The sequence below is a fragment of the Neltuma alba genome, unplaced genomic scaffold (assembly GCF_004799145.2).
Source record: "Neltuma alba isolate B1F8T4 unplaced genomic scaffold, ASM479914v2 tig00011981_pilon, whole genome shotgun sequence".
Lineage (NCBI taxonomy): Eukaryota > Viridiplantae > Streptophyta > Magnoliopsida > Fabales > Fabaceae > Neltuma > Neltuma alba.
In genome coordinates this window covers 94,508-112,804 of record NW_021636554.1, presented here as the reverse complement: position 1 = coordinate 112,804, position 18,297 = coordinate 94,508, and the positions used below count along the sequence as shown (strand labels likewise).

At 33.0% G+C, this 18,297-nt stretch overlaps 1 protein-coding gene across 1 annotated transcript; it reads left to right on the top strand.

Annotated features, from left to right (window-relative positions):
* The first annotated feature begins 3,040 nt into the window (after positions 1–3,040).
* On the top strand, positions 3,041–8,104 carry LOC114720381 (chaperonin 60 subunit beta 4, chloroplastic). The gene is made up of 14 exons (XM_028906030.1): positions 3,041–3,210; positions 3,297–3,422; positions 4,510–4,647; positions 4,864–4,959; positions 5,152–5,394; positions 5,471–5,705; positions 6,074–6,243; positions 6,402–6,479; positions 6,583–6,654; positions 6,727–6,831; positions 7,045–7,137; positions 7,276–7,368; positions 7,678–7,801; positions 7,897–8,104. Exons 1-14 carry the CDS (start codon positions 3,061–3,063, stop codon positions 7,917–7,919), a joined length of 1,746 nt encoding a protein of 581 aa, XP_028761863.1. The 5' UTR covers positions 3,041–3,060; the 3' UTR covers positions 7,920–8,104.
* Positions 8,105–18,297: the final 10,193 nt, after the last annotated feature.

Below are 18,297 nucleotides of genomic sequence, written 5' to 3'. Positions count from 1 at the left end.
CGAACTCAACTCATGTTTAATAAATAAATAAATATCAAGCCAACCCACCCAAAACCTCTAGAATAGACGGGATAGGGATAGAGGACATGTTCACAAGTTATTGGTCTAACCGATGGACTTAGGGCGAGTTTTAATAGTATTCTAAAAATTGGAATATTATTTTTATCCTGTGTTTTTGCCAACTGATTTTGCTCTGAAAATGAGTCATTTTCATTAGACATAACCCCATTATTTTTTGCCAAATATTTTTATTATAAGAACGTTAATAAATATGCGAAATGGGGGATTTTCATTAGAGATTTTCGGTCTCTTACTACCGATGCGTTTGGTTTAAGGCGAAATGGGGGAGACAAAGGGTAGAGCCGGGAAAACGGGCCGAGCCCGTCGGGCCGGCCTGTTTAAACCCGTTTAAGTCGAGGGCCGGGCTTGTATTTTGGAGCCTTGAAAGAGAAGTCGGGCTTAAAAGGGCCAGCCCTGTAAGGCCGAAAAATAAACGGGCTGGCCCGTTTAGGCCCGCCAATTTTTTTTTTTTAAATTTCTGTCTTTTTTTTCTTAACTTAAAACAGAAAATCCTAACATTTTAAACATATCATACTCTTAGTTTTACTTATCTTGGCAACTCACATAGATAGCATTCACAAAAAGAAAAAAAGAATCACTATAGTTGTGCGAAAAATAACCAAAAAAATATGAAAATTGCAAAATTTAAAACTAGGTATATTCACAAAAATATATTGTTAAATAAGTTGTCAAAACCTATTAAAATACTGTATGTGTAATTTTTATAGTCTTTATTTGTCATTCTCCAATATTTTTTTATACTTGAAATATAATTGATCAAAAAATCTTTTAAACTAAAATAAAGATCTATATCATTTTTATAGTAGAAACAAATTTAGAACTAAGGATGATGGACTCTTTTCTTTTTTGTCGATATGACAAATGATTATTCTTCATGTATACTATGTTTGTTAGTTAAAATTTTTTGTTAATTATTTATAATCAAACTAGATCATCCGCATTGTAATTATCTACTGAACTTAATACTTATTTAGTTGTTTATGTCTGTCCTCTATTTAGTTTGTTTATTCAATAGACTTTATTACACTGTAATATATGTTTAGACATGATAATGTTTATATTTGTGACTCAATTTTATTTATATTTATACCTTTTATTAGTAATTTTATTGTTTCATTTTTATTATTTTGATAAAATATACAAAAAAATAAAAAAAATTCATTTTAGTTAAAAAGGCCAAAAGCCCGCGGGCTAGCTCGAGCCCGTCATCTCACGAGCCGGGCCCGAAAAAACGACTTATTTTTGCAACTCGGGCTCAAACAGGCCTGCCCGTTTAAGCCCGAGCCCGTGATGGGCCGGCCCGTTTTCCCAGTACTAACAAAGGGTGAGAAAAATTTATTTGGAAATAAATAAAAAGTTGATTTAATGAAATTTTAATAATAATAAAACAGATGTAAAAAGATATGCAAAGAAAATTAATTAAAAACTTTTAACTTAGTATTACTTCAAATCCTTAATATAAAAACTAATTAAAGATTAAATTTAGTTTTAAATATAATATTCTAATCTATTTGTCTTTAATATTTATCTATTTTACTTCCAAATAATTCTTGTGATGATTGTACATGTTAAGTAGTTTTCATCAAGCAGTACTTCCAATGCATATAATTAATAGGAGTATTTTAGAAAGAACAATATGTATTTATAACAAATAACTAACTTAACTAATTTTTATAATGATTTTCTAACTTTTATATTAAGAACTGACATAGTGGTATTTCTTTTGTTCCGAAGTATCTCATTACTCTGTTTTTATTTCTCCATAATCATATTCTTGACCCCATAAGGTGAATCTGTGATCCTTAATCCGAAAAAGATTACTGGTCCTTTTTAGTTGTCATTTGTGGGAAGGAATTTTGATTTTTTGTATTTGTCATTTATAACTTTTTTAATGCTTCATTTTTAATTCTATTCCCCTTAATTAAGGGAGACAATGTAAAAGTAAAAAGAAAGAGAATGAGTAAGAAAAAAATATACTAGCCATTTAATAAGGATAAAAATAAAAGATTTTGTATATTAATGATCTTTTTGATATGTAAAAAACTACTGCAAATAACAATTAAAAAATACCAGAGTGATACCTTTTAACAAGATTTCTACGAGTTTGAGTTTTGTGCAGGCGAATATTATGCATGGGATCATGGACTTATTTAATTAGGATTCTTATTTGTTTATTTATAAATTACTACCTTCGGTTCTAATTATAAGAATTAGTTGACTAATTTGAAGAGACTAAAAAAATAAGTTAAGTTAGTTATTTGTAATAAATAGGTGTTATCTTTCTTAAAATATCCTTGCTAATCAAGTGTGTTGGCTAAAACTACAATTATTAGAAGGACTGTCTTGGAAAAAATTGCATAAATATGAAAAATAAAATGGATCGAGATCTTATAATTAGATCAAAATAAAACTCAAACAAGGTCTTATATTAATTATCGGAGATAGTATAATCATACAGTAGGACAACTGACACCAGCCAAAACTCGTAGTCATTAACTCTTTAATTACCACCTAATAAATGGCACATGCTTCCGTTATTTTAAGAATTTTAATGAGATTCTCAGGGACAGGAAGCTCCCTCTGTTACTAATCCGCAACCCCAACGTTAATGCTTCTCTGAAACCAGTTTCAGGTAGGATCTCCAAAGATATCCCTCCTTCAAGAAATAAGCCTAATTTTCACGACCCAGATTGGTCAGTCATATCAACAAGTATATTCAGTCATGTTAATGATACGGAATCCGGATACACATTTTTCCTTTTTCATGGACACGTACATATAGAGCGCCAAAATAGTTTGAGATATTTCGTTTTGTTTTGTCCTGTTCGTGTAAATGTGGATGTTCTAAGATATTTTTCTCATTTACCTGCACACTCTTCTTATCCCCTGAAGTATTCCAAAATCCTTGCCTTTGCTTCTCTTTGTTTAGCTGTGCAAGTAATTGGTTTTTTTTTTTTTAATTCAAAACAATTCCAAGCCATGGCATGTTCTCCATCCCCAGTTTCTGCATTCTCCTTCTCTAATCCATCGGTTTCCAGAGCCCGAGCTTCGCCCTCTGTTTCTAACCCAAGAGCAATGGCCAAAGAGCTTTACTTCAACCATGATGGCTCGACAACCAAGAAGCTTCTGGTTTCGGTTCTGGGCTCTAGTTGTTTTAAACTCTTCAATTTGTTTTGGCTTCACAAGATTTCAATGAGTTGGTTTGGTGGGTGCAGGCAGGGGTGGACATGGTGGCAGAGCTTCTCGGAGTTACATTAGGTCCAAAGGGCAGAAATGTTGTGCTGCCGAACAAGTATGGCCCGCCCAAGATAGTAAATGACGGAGAAACTGTTCTCAAGGAGGTAGGTGCAGGTTTTACTGCTTCTTTGGATTTGCAATTTTCAATTTTGAAGTACGTGAATGTAGTTTTGCTTTGGGATTACAGCTTTAAGTTCTTTAGGTTACTCTTTGATTTTTTTTTTTTTTTTTGCCCCCCTTTCCATTGTCGTAGTTATCCTCAGGCTTGGAAAAACTTTTGGGCCAAATTTGCGGAATCACTGGTGGCATGTGCCATGGCCTATGTGGCAAATTTTATCTACTAAATTGATGAATGATATAATTTGAAGATTAGTAAATTCTTAGTAATAACTGTGTTAACAACTGAATATTGCTGAAATAGTTTATAGTACTAGTGCCTATGGGCACTAGTATGTTCCTTCTCATAGCACAGAGAGTTTGACTTATTTGATCCATCAATATGACCAGTTTACGGGTTCTCTATGGACAGTCTGAAATTCTGGCCTTTGCGCCTAGCCTTGAGACTCTTGTATGATTCTTCGTTCATGCTAAACACATTTACATTGGGAAGCTTCTTTACTCCTTCAAATACTGTCCTCTCTCGGAAGTAATTCTTCTGTTAAAATTCTTTTCCATCTTTTTTATTTTCCCTTTGGCAAATCATGATATAAGAATGGAAGTTGTAGAAGAGTTAAATTTGTTTAGGTTTTTACTTGAGGCTTTATGAAATTGCTAGAGCCATTTTATCTTCTATGATGCATTTGTTTTCTGGGTTAATATAATATTCGGTTCCTGAAATTTGATCTCATTTTAGTTTTGGTCCCTGAAATTTGAAAGTAGTATTTTTTTTATCCTTGAAATTTACCCGTTCTATATATGTTAGCGCCTATAAGTTAAATATGGTTTCAAATTTCAAGGATCAAAGTCAAAATGGGGTCAAATTTACTAAAGATTGTATTAACTCTTGCTTTTTCTACTTAGAATAGATAATGAATTTTAAGTGATTTTTCTCAACTATAACAATTAGAAATAATGATAAATTACATATGTATTCTTCCAACTGGAAAACCTTATTCTGCAATCAAATTCATAAACATCACTCTAGCTTCTGTGAACCCATTCTCTCCCGATCCCTGATAAAACTTGTTTCAGATTGAATTAGAAGATCCATTGGAGAATGTTGGAGTTAAATTGGTGAGACAAGCTGGGGCAAAAACAAATGACCTTGCTGGTGATGGCTCTACTACATCAATTATTCTTGCTCATGGCCTAATCACCGAGGGGATAAAGGTACAACTAATCAAGTACACACTGCAAGGAGCATCCTGTCTGCATCAACTAGTTTTTTGAAAAGAAAAAAATGAACCAGTTACCGGTATTTAACATACATGTTCACCATCATCGACTAGTATGGAATCAATAAATGTTATTTTGTAGGTTTAAGTGAGTAGACTTGGCATATGTTTAATGACTCTTCAGCTGTTCTTATCATTTTTCTTTTTATAGGTTATTGCAGCTGGAATGAATCCTGTTCAAGTTTCCCGTGGGATTGAAAAAACTGCAGCAGCTCTTGTTTCTGAACTAGCTTTGATTTCCAGAGAAGTGAGTAGTCTATCTAATGAACTTTCGTATTTTCCTCAAGTTGTTTCCTCGATGATTGAACAAGTTCAGAATAACGACGGCGAATATCTTGCTGCTAATGCTGACAAAATTGTTGTATTTTTCTGTTTGCTGACTATTACCTGTAGTTTCAAGCTTTGTGAATATTCATTTATAACCATGGCGACATTTTAGGTTGAAGATCATGAACTTACAGATGTTGCAGCAGTCAGTGCTGGAAATGATTATGCTGTGGGAAAATTAATCTCTGATGCTCTTGAACGAGTAGGTAGGAAAGGAGTGGTGACAATTGAAAATGGAAGGAGCACTGAAAATAGTCTACAGATTGTTGAAGGGATGCAGTTTGATCGTGGATATCTGTCTCAATATTTTGTCACTGACCGAAGAAAGATGATTGCGGAGTTCCATAACTGCAAGGTAGGACAACAAGTATTTAAGAACTAGGCATCAATTCTATGGAATAATTAGATTCTGCAAACTTGTTTGGTTGCAGTTACTATTGGTTGACAAAAAAATCACAAACCCAAAGGAGATGTTTAAAATATTGGACAGTGCCGTGAAAGAGAAGTATCCCATTGTGATAGTTGCAGAAGGCATTGAGCAGGAAGCGCTAGCTCCAGTAATTAGAAATAAACTCAAGGGTGTGCTGAAGGCAGCTGCTATTAAGGCTCCTGCCTTTGGTGAGCGCAAGAGCCACTACTTGGATGACATTGCCACCTTGACTGGAGGTAGAAGCTTAAGCGTCTAAATCTTATCCATATTAAGTGAGGTAGCATTAAAAAAGTAACCAAAAACTGGAAAAAGCAGTAAAATTAAATACTAGTGCAGTAATTTCTACCAGTTTCATCATAATATATTATGAGCCATTGCAAGGTATAGGACTTGACACCAACAAGTATGGGATTTTGATGCGACGCTTATATGAACCTTGGCTAGCTCTTAAAGTATGGTTCTCCTGAGGGTTTGTGTCATAATAAAACATCCATAATTTTTCAGTATGGACTGCCTTTTGTTCTGAATAAGAACTGATATAGTCTTCAAGTCATCATCAAATCTTATACTCTTGCACATCCTGAGCTCTTTGTTTATTTTGCAGGCACTGTAATCAGAGATGAGGCGGGGTTGACCCTGGAAAAGGCTAACAAGGGTGTACTAGGATCTGCGACTAAAGTTGTCATAAAAAAGAATTCAACATTGATAGTTACTGATGGGAGTACTAGGCCAGCGGTTGAGAAGAGGGTTTCTCGAATTAGGAAGCTTGTTGAGGTGCATCTAGCTTCATTTTCCCTTTCAGAACTTCACCGCTTCAAATTCATGACGTCATACAGAAACACATGGATACTTGACCGGTGAAAAGTTTTTATAGGAATGATGTATCTGCCTATCCTTTTGGTAACTGGAAAAAACTGTTTCATATTATGCAGAACACGGAAGAGAGTTTCCAAAAGAAGATACTGAATGAAAGGATAGCAAGATTATCTGGGGGCATTGCAATTCTTCAGGTAATATGAATTTTTTTTAATTCTTCCTGCGGATAATTGGGAATTTAAACATTATGGTTTCTGTGTAAGATAGAGACTATACTTTCTGAAACATGAGTCACAGGTAGGAGCGCAAACACAAGTAGAGTTGAAGGATAAGCAATTAAGAATTGAAGATGCTCTAAATGCAACCAAGGTATTCCTTATTCTTCGCTCCGATGTGATTCGTTATTAAGCATGGCTAAGATTCTAAGTTGGTATATTGCAGGCAGCAATTGAGGAAGGTGTCGTAGTTGGTGGTGGCTGTTGCCTTTTGAGGCTATCCACAAAGGTGGACAGTATCAAAGAACACCTAGACAACGAAGAACAGAAAGTAACTTCTTTTTCATTTTCATTTTTCCCCTTTCATTTAAGTTTGGACATTCCATACTTCTTTTATTATAAGACTATTATTAGGCTACGTTTTGGTCGTTTTAGAAATATAGTTGAGTTCCTACTTTACAGTTACTTGCAAGTCTTGGACTTGAGTTATGCCTAGATTACTCCAGATAACACAATTTTGTTTGAATCTATCATATATCTGCAGATTGGAGCCGAGATCTTCAGAAGAGCTTTGAGTTATCCTACAAGATTAATAGCAAAAAACGCTGGTGTAAATGGCAATGTTATCATAGATAAGGTGCTGACTGTTTTGAGAGATTGTCTTCTCAAGGAGATCACTTAGTATAAAGTGTTTTAGATCTTCTGTTTTGTTTGTAGTTTGTAACCCACGGCAATAGATCTTAAGTATTTGACCTTTGCTCCTCAAATCTTGCAGATTTTATCAAATGATGACGTGAATTTTGGCTACAATGCTGCCAAAGACCGTTATGAAGATTTAATGCAGGCTGGGATAATGGATCCAACAAAGGTATGACTCAAAAGCATTTGAATACCTTTTGCACAAGTTGATAAATGGAGATAATAAGTAGACTATTTTCCTTAAATTATTTATTATGGGGATGCAAGTTATACTGAGGTTCTTTGATGGCTCCAGCTCAAAGATTTTGGCTTTTCAACGTCGTAACAAGTGTGACAGAGTATGAGAAGCCAAATGAGTATCTACAAACCCATTTGTCAATTCTGCTGTTGATATGCCCTATCAAATGCAAATGATGATTAATATCATAATGCTATTATTAGATTCTTGCATTGCTCAAGGTTTTGAACATTTCTGCAGGTAGTTAGATGTTGTCTGGAGCACTCAGCATCTGTGGCTAAGGCTTTTCTGACATCTAATGCTGTTGTGATTGATCGTATGGAGTTAAAACCTATCCCACGGAGAAAACCCTTAACACCCTCAGGTTCATCAATCTTAAAGACCCTAACTTTCTTATAACAGAAACTAAACAACTCACTGCATTCACAACTGATTGACAGCTGGGGTTTGATTCTTCAGGTTTAGGACCTATTGGCTACTGAGAAGGTTTTAGAGTTCAGCCAGGCTCTTAAACTTCTGATTTATTTGTCATCCAACAAGGTTACAGGGAGGAGTTCAATTAGGAAGCTCCAGTTTTTTGTGTAATGATTGGAAAAACCACCCCAGGATCGCACATGAAGTTGTTCACAGCTAAATTGGTTCCCCCATCGGCCAGTTCTAGCGGCAATTACTTAGTTATCTGAACTACTGCATCCGGTCCTAAATATATGTTCCTCCATTGGCCAGTTCTAGCGGCAATTACAGGAAGGGGGCCTATATATATGTCCTATCCTAAGGTTTACATCCTCCTTCAGTGATCAACTGAGGTATTCTTCCAATTAATCAATCAAGCAATTTGATTCAATGTTGTTTTAATTCCTGAAAATATTTCTAGCATTTATCCAAACGATTCAATTGGGTTCAAAAGTTAATTTTTCATCAAAGGTGGCATTTAATAAAATGATTTATTGCTTGGCTTTAACTCATGTATTGACAACTGAAAGAGACTCTATTGACCTATAGTAGTGGTAGTAATAATAAGAGATAGAGAATGGAGTGATATGACAATGGTTGGGTAACAAAGCTGATGGTTTCTTTTGAAAAAAAAATTGGTTTTAAGTATTATATAAGATCATATTAGTAGAGTTAGTTTTTATTAGGTCTTGGCTCTAATAATATTAGAATCTAAATTAATAATTTAAAAAAAAAAGAGAAGGAGTGATACGTGTGAAGTAAAATAGTACTATCTCTAATTATTAGTATAAAACCTTGTTTAACTTTTATTTTGATTCTAAATATAAGACTTCAATTTATTTTATCTATCATATTTGTCTATTTTTTTCAAGGTAGTCTTTTTAACAATTATAGTTCTAGCTAATACACTTGATTATTAAGAATATTTTAAGGAAAAAAAAACCTATTTATTACAAATAATTAATTTAACATATTTTTTTAAACTACTCAAATTAGTCAACTAGTTTTTATATTTAGAATCGAACATAGTAACTTATTGGAGTCTTCTGCTTCTTTTTAGAATAAATAAATAAGAACTTTCGCGGCACAAATGCATATTTAAAGAACCTTCTGAGAGGTTGCCATAACTATATGTCCAAGTCATCACGATCCTCCAAATCTTCTTTGGGAGTTGAGTTCTGAATGCTCCTCCTGATCGTCTTCCTAGGTCACTCCATCTGTAACCGGAGTAATTTGAGTGGAATAAGAAGAGTAGAAGAGAACGACGACGGTGATCGTTTTGAATGTGACGGGAATATTGGATCTGGCAGTTGCTAGGATTTCCTTCGTCATTTTCTCAGCAGTTTTTGCGATCATTGCTTCCATTTTGTGCTGCACTGCGTTTTTCTTCCACGCCAAGAACCTCTCTTAAACCCTGAACTAGAGGACTTACAATGAGGATTATCATGATTCCACCAGTTTATGATGTTCCTGAATATTTTCTTGATTTAAAAGTCCAGCAAATAGATGCTATAGAAGATTGTGGGACAACTCAAGCATGGTTAATGTGGTTTGGTTTGATTAATGTTTGTTTGGATGAGGGGAGAAAGGAGGGAAAGGAAACTAGGAAGAGAGAAAATGGGCATGGAAGAGAAAGGGGTAGAGAAACTATTTTCTCTCTTTATGATTGGTGTTTTTTTTTTTTGGGTAAAAGGCAAAATGATATTAAGGTCTCTTTATGATTGGTTTGATAGGAGAAAACACAGAATTGGGGAAAAAAAAATTAAGTGTTTAATTTCACAATAAAAGTAATATCATGTGGATAAATTTCATTTAAAAAAAATCATGTGGATAAAATGTAGGTCTCGTTTCTATTTAGGGAAAATTTCACTCAAGGACCGCTGAAGGCAATTAACTTCCAAGAGCCCCCAAAACAATCTGAAAAGCCACTGCAGGACCGTGGGGGCAAATTGAAATTAACTTCAAGACCAAAAAGACAGTGTTGCCCCTCAAACTATTACTCTGAAATTTGAAGCCTTTTCTCTCTCTCTCAACTCCCGATATCTGAAGCCCCTCTCCCTCACTCTAAAAATTTCAGTTTGTGCAGCGAAGGAGATCGCTCCCCTCACCTCGCTACTGTTAAATATTTATTTGTGCAGTATTTGTGATCCATTGCTACTAGTATTCCGTCGGTCAAAATAAACAATGCGATCGTGTGAACAGTCAGTAATATATGTGTTTTATTTTTTTCCCTGTTTGTTTGTTATGCTGCTGCTTGTTGTCACGCACTTGAAGCACTTTGTACTCATGGAGCTTGGAACAATACGGATTTTCTTAGTTAAATAAAAGTGATATTTTTAAAATAATTTATAATCAGTTGTTAATCCGAAAGATCTAAACTTATTCAAAGAAATTTTTCTGATGGAAATGCGTGTTGAATCTATGCACAATAAGCCGATGCTCTGGATTATAAGCAATTTATTTTGTATAGTGCTATGAATAGATGGAGAATTTCATGATGGTACTTGGAGGTAAACTGCCCTAAGTACTGAACTTAAACTAGCCAGTGACTATATAAATGTATGAACAAATTAATCGACTTGCAAATGGACGTATTTTTATTGTTAATGTATGTATCCTTATTGCAAAGTTCCTAATTCCACTTGTGAACAATCACTTCCAGACCTGTGAATTGATGTGTTTAATTTTTTGAATGAAATAAATCTACTTGCAAAAGGACGTATTTCTATTGTTAACGAGTGTATCCGTGTTGCAAATTTTCTAATTTCACTTGTGAACCCTCACTCTCAGACTTGTGATAAACTTTTTTAATTGAACTAGCTCACTTGCAAATGGATGTGTTATTCTTATTAATATACATATCCTATTTGCGAATTTTCTAATTTCAGTTGTAAATAATTCCTCCCAGACTTATGAATAATCATGTTCAACTTCTTGAATCCAACTAGCTCACTTATAAATGGACAAATTCTTGTTGTTAATATACTTATCCTTCTTGCAAATTGTCTGACTTTAGTTGCAAATAGTTCCTCCCAAACATGAATTATCATGTCCAACTTCTAGAATTCAACTAGATCACTTGCAAATAGACGTGTTATTATTGTTAATATACATATTCGTATTGCAAATTGCCTAATTCCACTTGTGATTAGAGCTCTTCAGACTTGTGAATAATCATATATGACTTTTTTAGTTATATTAGCCTATTTGTAAATGAACGAGTTTCTCTTGTGAATCAATGTATCTTTATTACAAATTTTCTAATTCTAATTGCCTTTATGACAACCAAATACCCATGACATCAAAGTGTTAATCAACGTATCCTTATTGCAAATTTTCTAATTCGAGTTGTCAATAGTACATCACATACTTGCAAGTTAGTGGGGAAAGACAGCAAATTGTAATTAATTGACATGTAACCTACTCATAAGAAGAATAAGTATATTAACAGCAAGAATTTGTCCATTTATAAGTGAGCTAGTTGAATTCAAGAAGTTGAACATGATTATTCACAAGTCTGGGAGGAATCATTTACAACTGAAATTAGAAAATTCGCAAATAGGATATGTATATTAATAAGAATAACACATCCATTTGCAAGTGAGCTAGTTCAATTAAAAAAGTTTATCACAAGTCTGAGAGTGAGGGTTCACAAGTGAAATTAGAAAATTTGCAACACGGATACACTCGTTAACAATAGAAATACGTCCTTTTGCAAGTAGATTTATTTCATTCAAAAAATTAAACACATCAATTCACAAATCTGGAAGTGATTGTTCACAAGTGGAATTAGGAACTTTGCAATAAGGATACATACATTAACAATAAAAATATGTCCATGTGCAAGTCGATTAATTTGTTCATACATTTATATAGTCGCTGGCTAGTTTAAGTTCAGTACTTAGGGTAGTTTACCTCCAAGTACCATCATGAAATTCTCCATCTATTCATAGCACTATACAAAATAAATTGCTTATAATCCAGAGCATCGGCTTATTGTGCACAGATTCAACACGCATTTCCATCAGAAAAATTTCTTTGAATAAGTTTAGATCTTTCGGATTAACAACTGATTATAAATTATTTTAAAAATATCACTTTTATTTAACTAAGAAAATCCGTATTGTTCCGAGCTCCATGAGTACAAAGTGCTTCAAGTGCGTGACAACAAGCAGCAGCATAACAAACAAACAGGGAAAAAGATAAAACACATATATTACTGACTGTTCACACGATCGCATTGTTTATTTTGGCCGACGGAATACTAGTAGCAATGGATCACAAATACTGCACAAATAAATATTTAACAGTAGCGAGGTGAGGGGAGCGATCTCCTTCGCTGCACAAACTGAAATTTTTAGAGTGAGGGAGAGGGGCTTCAGATATCGGGAGTTGAAAGAGAGAGAAAAGGCTTCAAATTTCAGAGTAATAGTTTGAGGGGCAACACTGTCTTTTTGGTCTTGAAGTTAATTTCAATTTGCCCCCACGGTCCTGCAGTGGCTTTTCAGATTGTTTTGGGGGCTCTTGGAAGTTAATTGCCTTCAGCGGTCCTTGAGTGAAATTTTCCCTTCTATTTATCCCTCTTGAGACAGTTTTGAAAAAGCATGCTCTCTCCTCGTGCTCTCCACTTCTTTCTTTTTGTCCTCTGCTTTGTATCCATTCTTTTTTTTTCCTTCCTATTTCTTTCTCTAATTTTCTTGTTCACCTACTTATCACTACATCCAAACGTAAGGTGGGAGTTTGTTTCAAGCCTAATGCTGAAAATTGTTTATGAAATACTACTATAACCTAAAATTCCGCTCAAGATCAAGCATGAATCTTTTTTTTTTTTTTTTGGTACTGAAGTGTGAATCTATTTAGATCTGAAAATATGGGTTAGCTTGCCAAAAGGTAACTGGTCCACTACCCCGCAAGTCAATTGTGGACTCATCTGCCAACCCATTTTTTTAATTTAATTTTTAAATTGAGTTACAAATTGTTGTGCATTAAAATCAAGTTATATAATTAAATTAATCCCAAAATCTATTTTACATCATCATTCTGTCATTATAAAACTTATAATTATAAGTCAATATAAAAATCTTATTCAATCATGAGACCATGCTTTCAACACAAGACAAAAGTTATCCTTCATCAAATTCTTAATATAAAAGTTATTTAATTAATTTAAATAGATTAAAAATTAAATAAATTAGTTATAATTGGAAAATGTGACATTACCTCCTCAAAATATTCCTGAGTAACATTAGATTATATAAGACAACTAAATCAGTTTTTTTTTTAAAAAAAATAAATGAGACACAAATGAGTGATTTTTTTGCCAGCAAAGGTTATGCTTAAAAATAATATAAAACAAAAAATTCTTTTTTATAATTTATATAAAAAAGAGTTAAAGTGTATCCAGTACCTCAAAGTATTTTTTCGAGTGTATTTAATAACCTAAAATATTTTGTAATGTATCCAGCACTCTGAAATATTATTTTAGATGTGGATAGTATTTTTGAAGTATTTTTTTATACATCCAACACTTCAAAAAAAATTTTAAATGCATCAAGCATCTAAAATTATTTTTTAGAGTATTCAGCACCGAGGCAAAAAAACATATTTAAATATGCTGGAGCCACCAAAAAAATATTTTGGAGCACTGAATGCATTACAAAATATTCTGAGATACTGGATACAAATGAAAAAAATATTTGGAGGTGATTGATGCCCATAAACCCTGTAAAAAAACAAAAAGTTTTAGGAAAAGAAGGGGAGGCCAACCCTCTTTTTTGGTGTGGTGGGAGTGTTTGGATGGAAACCAAACCATGGTTTCAAAAGTACTTTTACGGTTTACGAAGTAAATATGTGGATGAGTTTGTTTTGTTTTGCGGAAAAGTGTTTTTGAGTAAAAGCACTTTTGAGGGTTGACAAACATTCTCTTAAGCTAGAAATTTTAACGGATAAGCCCATTAAACTCATGTTATATTGTCAGTTGGGGATGTTTCCATTAGTTTTTTAAAAAAATAATTTCAAAAAATTCAAAATAAATATACAAAAAAGAGTTTTATCTTGAAAAAAACAGTCTTTTAAGCGGTTGTAATGTCCGTTCCTCAGAGGTTAAGGGGCCCAACCTGATATGGGTCTAACTTTAATCATAATTGAAATTTGCCCGTTGGGTGCGCGTGCGCGCGCGTGGGTAGTAGAGAGAAGTTAGCCAATCAGTTAAAGTTTGTGAATACAGGTTTACTCACAAATAAGTGAAATAACTAGGTATTTTTTAGATAAAATCAAAGGCAACTTTAATTTAAGGCCGAACAGCCGATGACCATGCCAGTTACCATTGAAAAAAAAAAAAAGACAGTAAGAAGAAGAATTATTTAAGGCGGAACAAACAAACAAAAAAAGGTGATGTCACCTTGGGGCCCTTGTCACTGTTCGTTTTTGCACGTACCTGCCTTTAATTTAATTATTTGGGTCCGCTTTGGGTTTTTACGGCTGAACGTACGTCATTTACGAAGGAGCCCCAAGGAATTATTGGGTCTATAATATAGTCTATAACAGTAGTAAATATTCTCATGGGGGGTAGCCTTGTCTGGAAATTTTGGGCTTCAGGTAAAATTACCGTGAACTAGAAAATTTTACATATATTTTTGTACTATTTATCTTAACTGATTTGTTTGTTAAACGGTTACTATTGATCCACTTAACGGTTGTGGTATTTTCACCATTGTAAAATCTTTGTATATTTTTGCACTTAAGAAAAAAATTATGGTATGAAGGACCTATTTGGAATAACTTATAAGTAGTTTTTTAATCGTGATTTGCGAAATACAAGGTAAATATGTGAAAAGAATTTTATCTTGATTTACATAAAATGTGTTTATAAGTTATTTCAATCACAACAACAAATAGGGTCTAGATGTGCATGGGAGAATATTTTATAAGTAAATTTGTACCTTGACTCTTCAATTTATCATTATCTATAGTTTTACATTTGGGTTGAAGTTCATCTAATATTTTAAAGTATTTTTTTCAAGTGAGTTTAGTATTTTAGAATATTTTATTATATTATTTTTTTCTTAAAATAATTTTTAGAAAGGGTTAATGTACAAATTTTCTCTGAAAGTTTTCACTTTAGAGCGTTGTGCATCCAAAAGCTTTTTAAGGTACAATTTTGTTCTGAAAGTTTAAATTTGTAGCAATATTACCCCTTATCGTTAACAATATTAACACTCAATGTCACTATTTCAACAATCTATTTAGCGACACCGGATGCATAATATTTTTAGTATTGTTGGGAACTAAATATGAATATATTTTTTAATAAAAATTTAAATATTGATTTATCACGATAACCTAACTCTTAGAATGACCCCATTGGTTAGGCCAACATTTTGGGCACATCTTATGACTACGTAGAATTCAAATTGAAGAGATTGGGTTGGGGCAATACTTTGAGTAAATTTATGCGTATCAAATCATTGCACGCATACGCCTAAAAATGGCAATGTCTTGGCATACTTATGCATCAATCAACTTCACAACATCCGTTACACAATTATCCCTGGAACCACCTCATTAATTCCCGATGAGTTGGTTAGTCCTAAGCATGAAAGCAACGGACTTCACCTATAAGTGCAAAATCGTGTCCTTGTTCTCTTGCCCCACCTCGATAACACTACGACTTAATTCTTAATATAAAAATTAATTTAATTTTTAATTTAGTCTTAAATATAAAATTAAGAAAATGACAAAAAAAGACCGATAAAATAGAAAAATTGTAAATAAGGACTATGACAATATTAGTATGTGTTTGGACAACAATAGTATGTGTTTTGAAAAAAATTTTATAAACCGGTTTCTGTGTGCAATTTTTCTAATTCGGTAGTCTTTTTTCTGTCATTTTTCCTGTAAAATTTTTATCTACTGTCTCTTATGTTTATCCAATTTTTTACTAAAATAATCGTTATAGTAATGATAGTTTTAGCTATTATACTTAATTATTAAGAATATTTTAGAAAAAATAATATTTATTTATTACAAATAACTAACTTAACTAATTTTCTTAATCTATTCAAATTAATCAACTAGTTTTTATATTAAGGACTAAAGATAGTGGTAGTAATAATAATAACAACAACAATAATAATAGTCTAGGGTATTTTCCCTTCCAATGACAATAAACACCTTATGATGTTTGATTTAACTTATTTTAAGTGATTTTTTAGGGTAATTCAAAGCGCCTGTCTTGTCCGCCTTAAGGGTGGGAAAGGTCACCCAAATTTGAACCTGCGTACATATCTTATGACTATGTAGGTATATGCATTATATGGTCAGTTGTTGCAAGTTTTTTTTTTTTAAAAAAAATACTAGACTCATTCAACAATTTATTATAGTTACTTATGTTTTTTCAACCCGTGTCCTACGAATATATAATATCATTGTTTTTATAAACTTATATTTAATCATATTTTATGATCTTTATAAATTTTCTTAACAATATTATGTTTTCATTAATAAATTTATGATCAATTTGCCGTTTTTCCCCCCTCAATGTTCCTTGTATCATTTTTTTTTTGTTGGGAAATATTTAATTATATGTTGTATTTACTCAAAATACACAGGACACCATATGTCTTTTGAATGTGTGTAAACGTACGTATGAAAAAAAAAGCAAAAGAAAAAAAAACACAATCGTTAAAATAATATAATGTTGGTTATTCGCTTACTTTTTATAACGAGATTCGCGTTATTTGGGAAATAAAAAGAGTAAACATATAAAGATAGATACACATAAACTTTCAGTGAAAGTGCGCTTAACATCATATGAATTCTGGACGTGTAAATATACACATGAAGGGAGGAAAGAAGGGAGTCGATGGATCAACGAAAATTACAAAGAGCTAAAGGTGTGTTTGGCTCAAAAGAGAAAAAGAGAGGAGACAGATTTTAGTGGAGAAAAAGAGAAGAGAAGTGGAGAGAAGCATTTTAATATTATCTTGTTTGGATTGACAATAAAAGAGGAGAGAGGAAGGATTTTTTATCATATAATATATGATCTGATAAGAGTACTGCAATAGTTACCATCCCTTCTACATGTAATGGAAGATCGTAAAGGTAATATGAGAATATTAAAATTAATTATAAACATATTAGTCAAAACAAACAAAAATATTATCCTTCTCTTTCAAATCTCCCCAGTTTGAGAGGGGAGGGTTATGTGAAAAATTTTTCCTCCTAGACTAAGAGTGTGTTTGGTATGAGGGATTTGGGGGGAGGGGAGGGGAGGGATTTTAATCATTTTCCCTTGTTTGGCAACACACAAATTTTAGGAGGGGAGGGAAAATTTTTTAAAATTTCCCCTCCCCTCCCCTCCTCAACCTCCCCTCCAAAATTGAGAGGATTTGGAAGGAAATGGCAATATTTTGTCATATTATGACCATTATGCCCATATTTTGTCATGTTGTGACCATTATGTTTATATTTTGTCATGTTATGACCATTATGCCCACGCCTTAAATAAAATAAGAGCAAAATTGTCCATATTAAAATATTTTTCCCTCTCCTCCCCTCTTTTTTTATAAATCCAAACAAGATAATATTAAAATCCTTCCACTCCCCTCCCTTCCCCTTCCCTCCATTAAAATCCCTCCCCTCCCCTTCCTCTCATTGAGCCAAACATACCCTAAAAGTTTTAGCAACCCAAATAAGGAAAGGTGAGCAAAATTACTCCTCTCCCCTTATTAGTCCCTTCCTACTGTTTTCTTTTTCTTTAAGCTTAGCTTGTCTTTGATTGTTAAAAAAAAAAAAAAAAATGAAGCTTCTGTCCCCCCCCCCAAATTTTTTCATTGATTTGGAGAGATTTGTATAGATCAACTCACTTAATCTGAATCAGCATGGTAAAATTGATTAGTATAGTTTCATGTGTACTTTCGCATCTCCAAAAGCATATGACATTTGGCACGCTTTAGGCAAAAATTTATGAATATTACTGTGCCTTTGCTCTTTTTCATTTTTTTAAATAGTGTGGGCCTCACTATAAAAAAAAATGACTCACGTCATGTTATTTTAACAATTGTGCTATTTATCAATAAGGGTTTAATCTAGCGGTAAGGTTAACTCTCACAATATGGTAAATAAAAATTATATTTTTATTAGAAGAAGTGTTTATATTTAGTGGCTAACAATATTTTAAATAGGATTATTTTTAATAAGAGGATATTTATATCTAAAAAAATACAATTGAACCATTTTTACTCTAACTTTACGCTTTCACATGTACTTTAAGTAAAAATGAGGGAATATTTGTGCACTTTTATCTTAAAGAGAATTAAAATGTGGTTGTCATGAAAGATGGACAAATGCTGACAACACGAGGGGCCAGCGTTCCCCATGTGGCTAAACCAATGAATGTGCATAGAA

What these genes read in the sequence shown, in the direction of transcription:
- LOC114720381 (XM_028906030.1), top strand. Translation starts at nt 3,061, where the DNA reads ATGGCATGTTCTCCATCCCCAGTTTCTGCATTCTCCTTCTCTAATCCA. An exon ending in CGACAACCAAGAAGCTTCTG is followed by an intron (nt 3,211 to 3,296) that starts GTTTCGGTTCTG and finishes TGGTGGGTGCAG; the next exon opens with GCAGGGGTGGACATGGTGGC. An exon ending in GAGAAACTGTTCTCAAGGAG is followed by an intron (nt 3,423 to 4,509) that starts GTAGGTGCAGGT and finishes AACTTGTTTCAG; the next exon opens with ATTGAATTAGAAGATCCATT.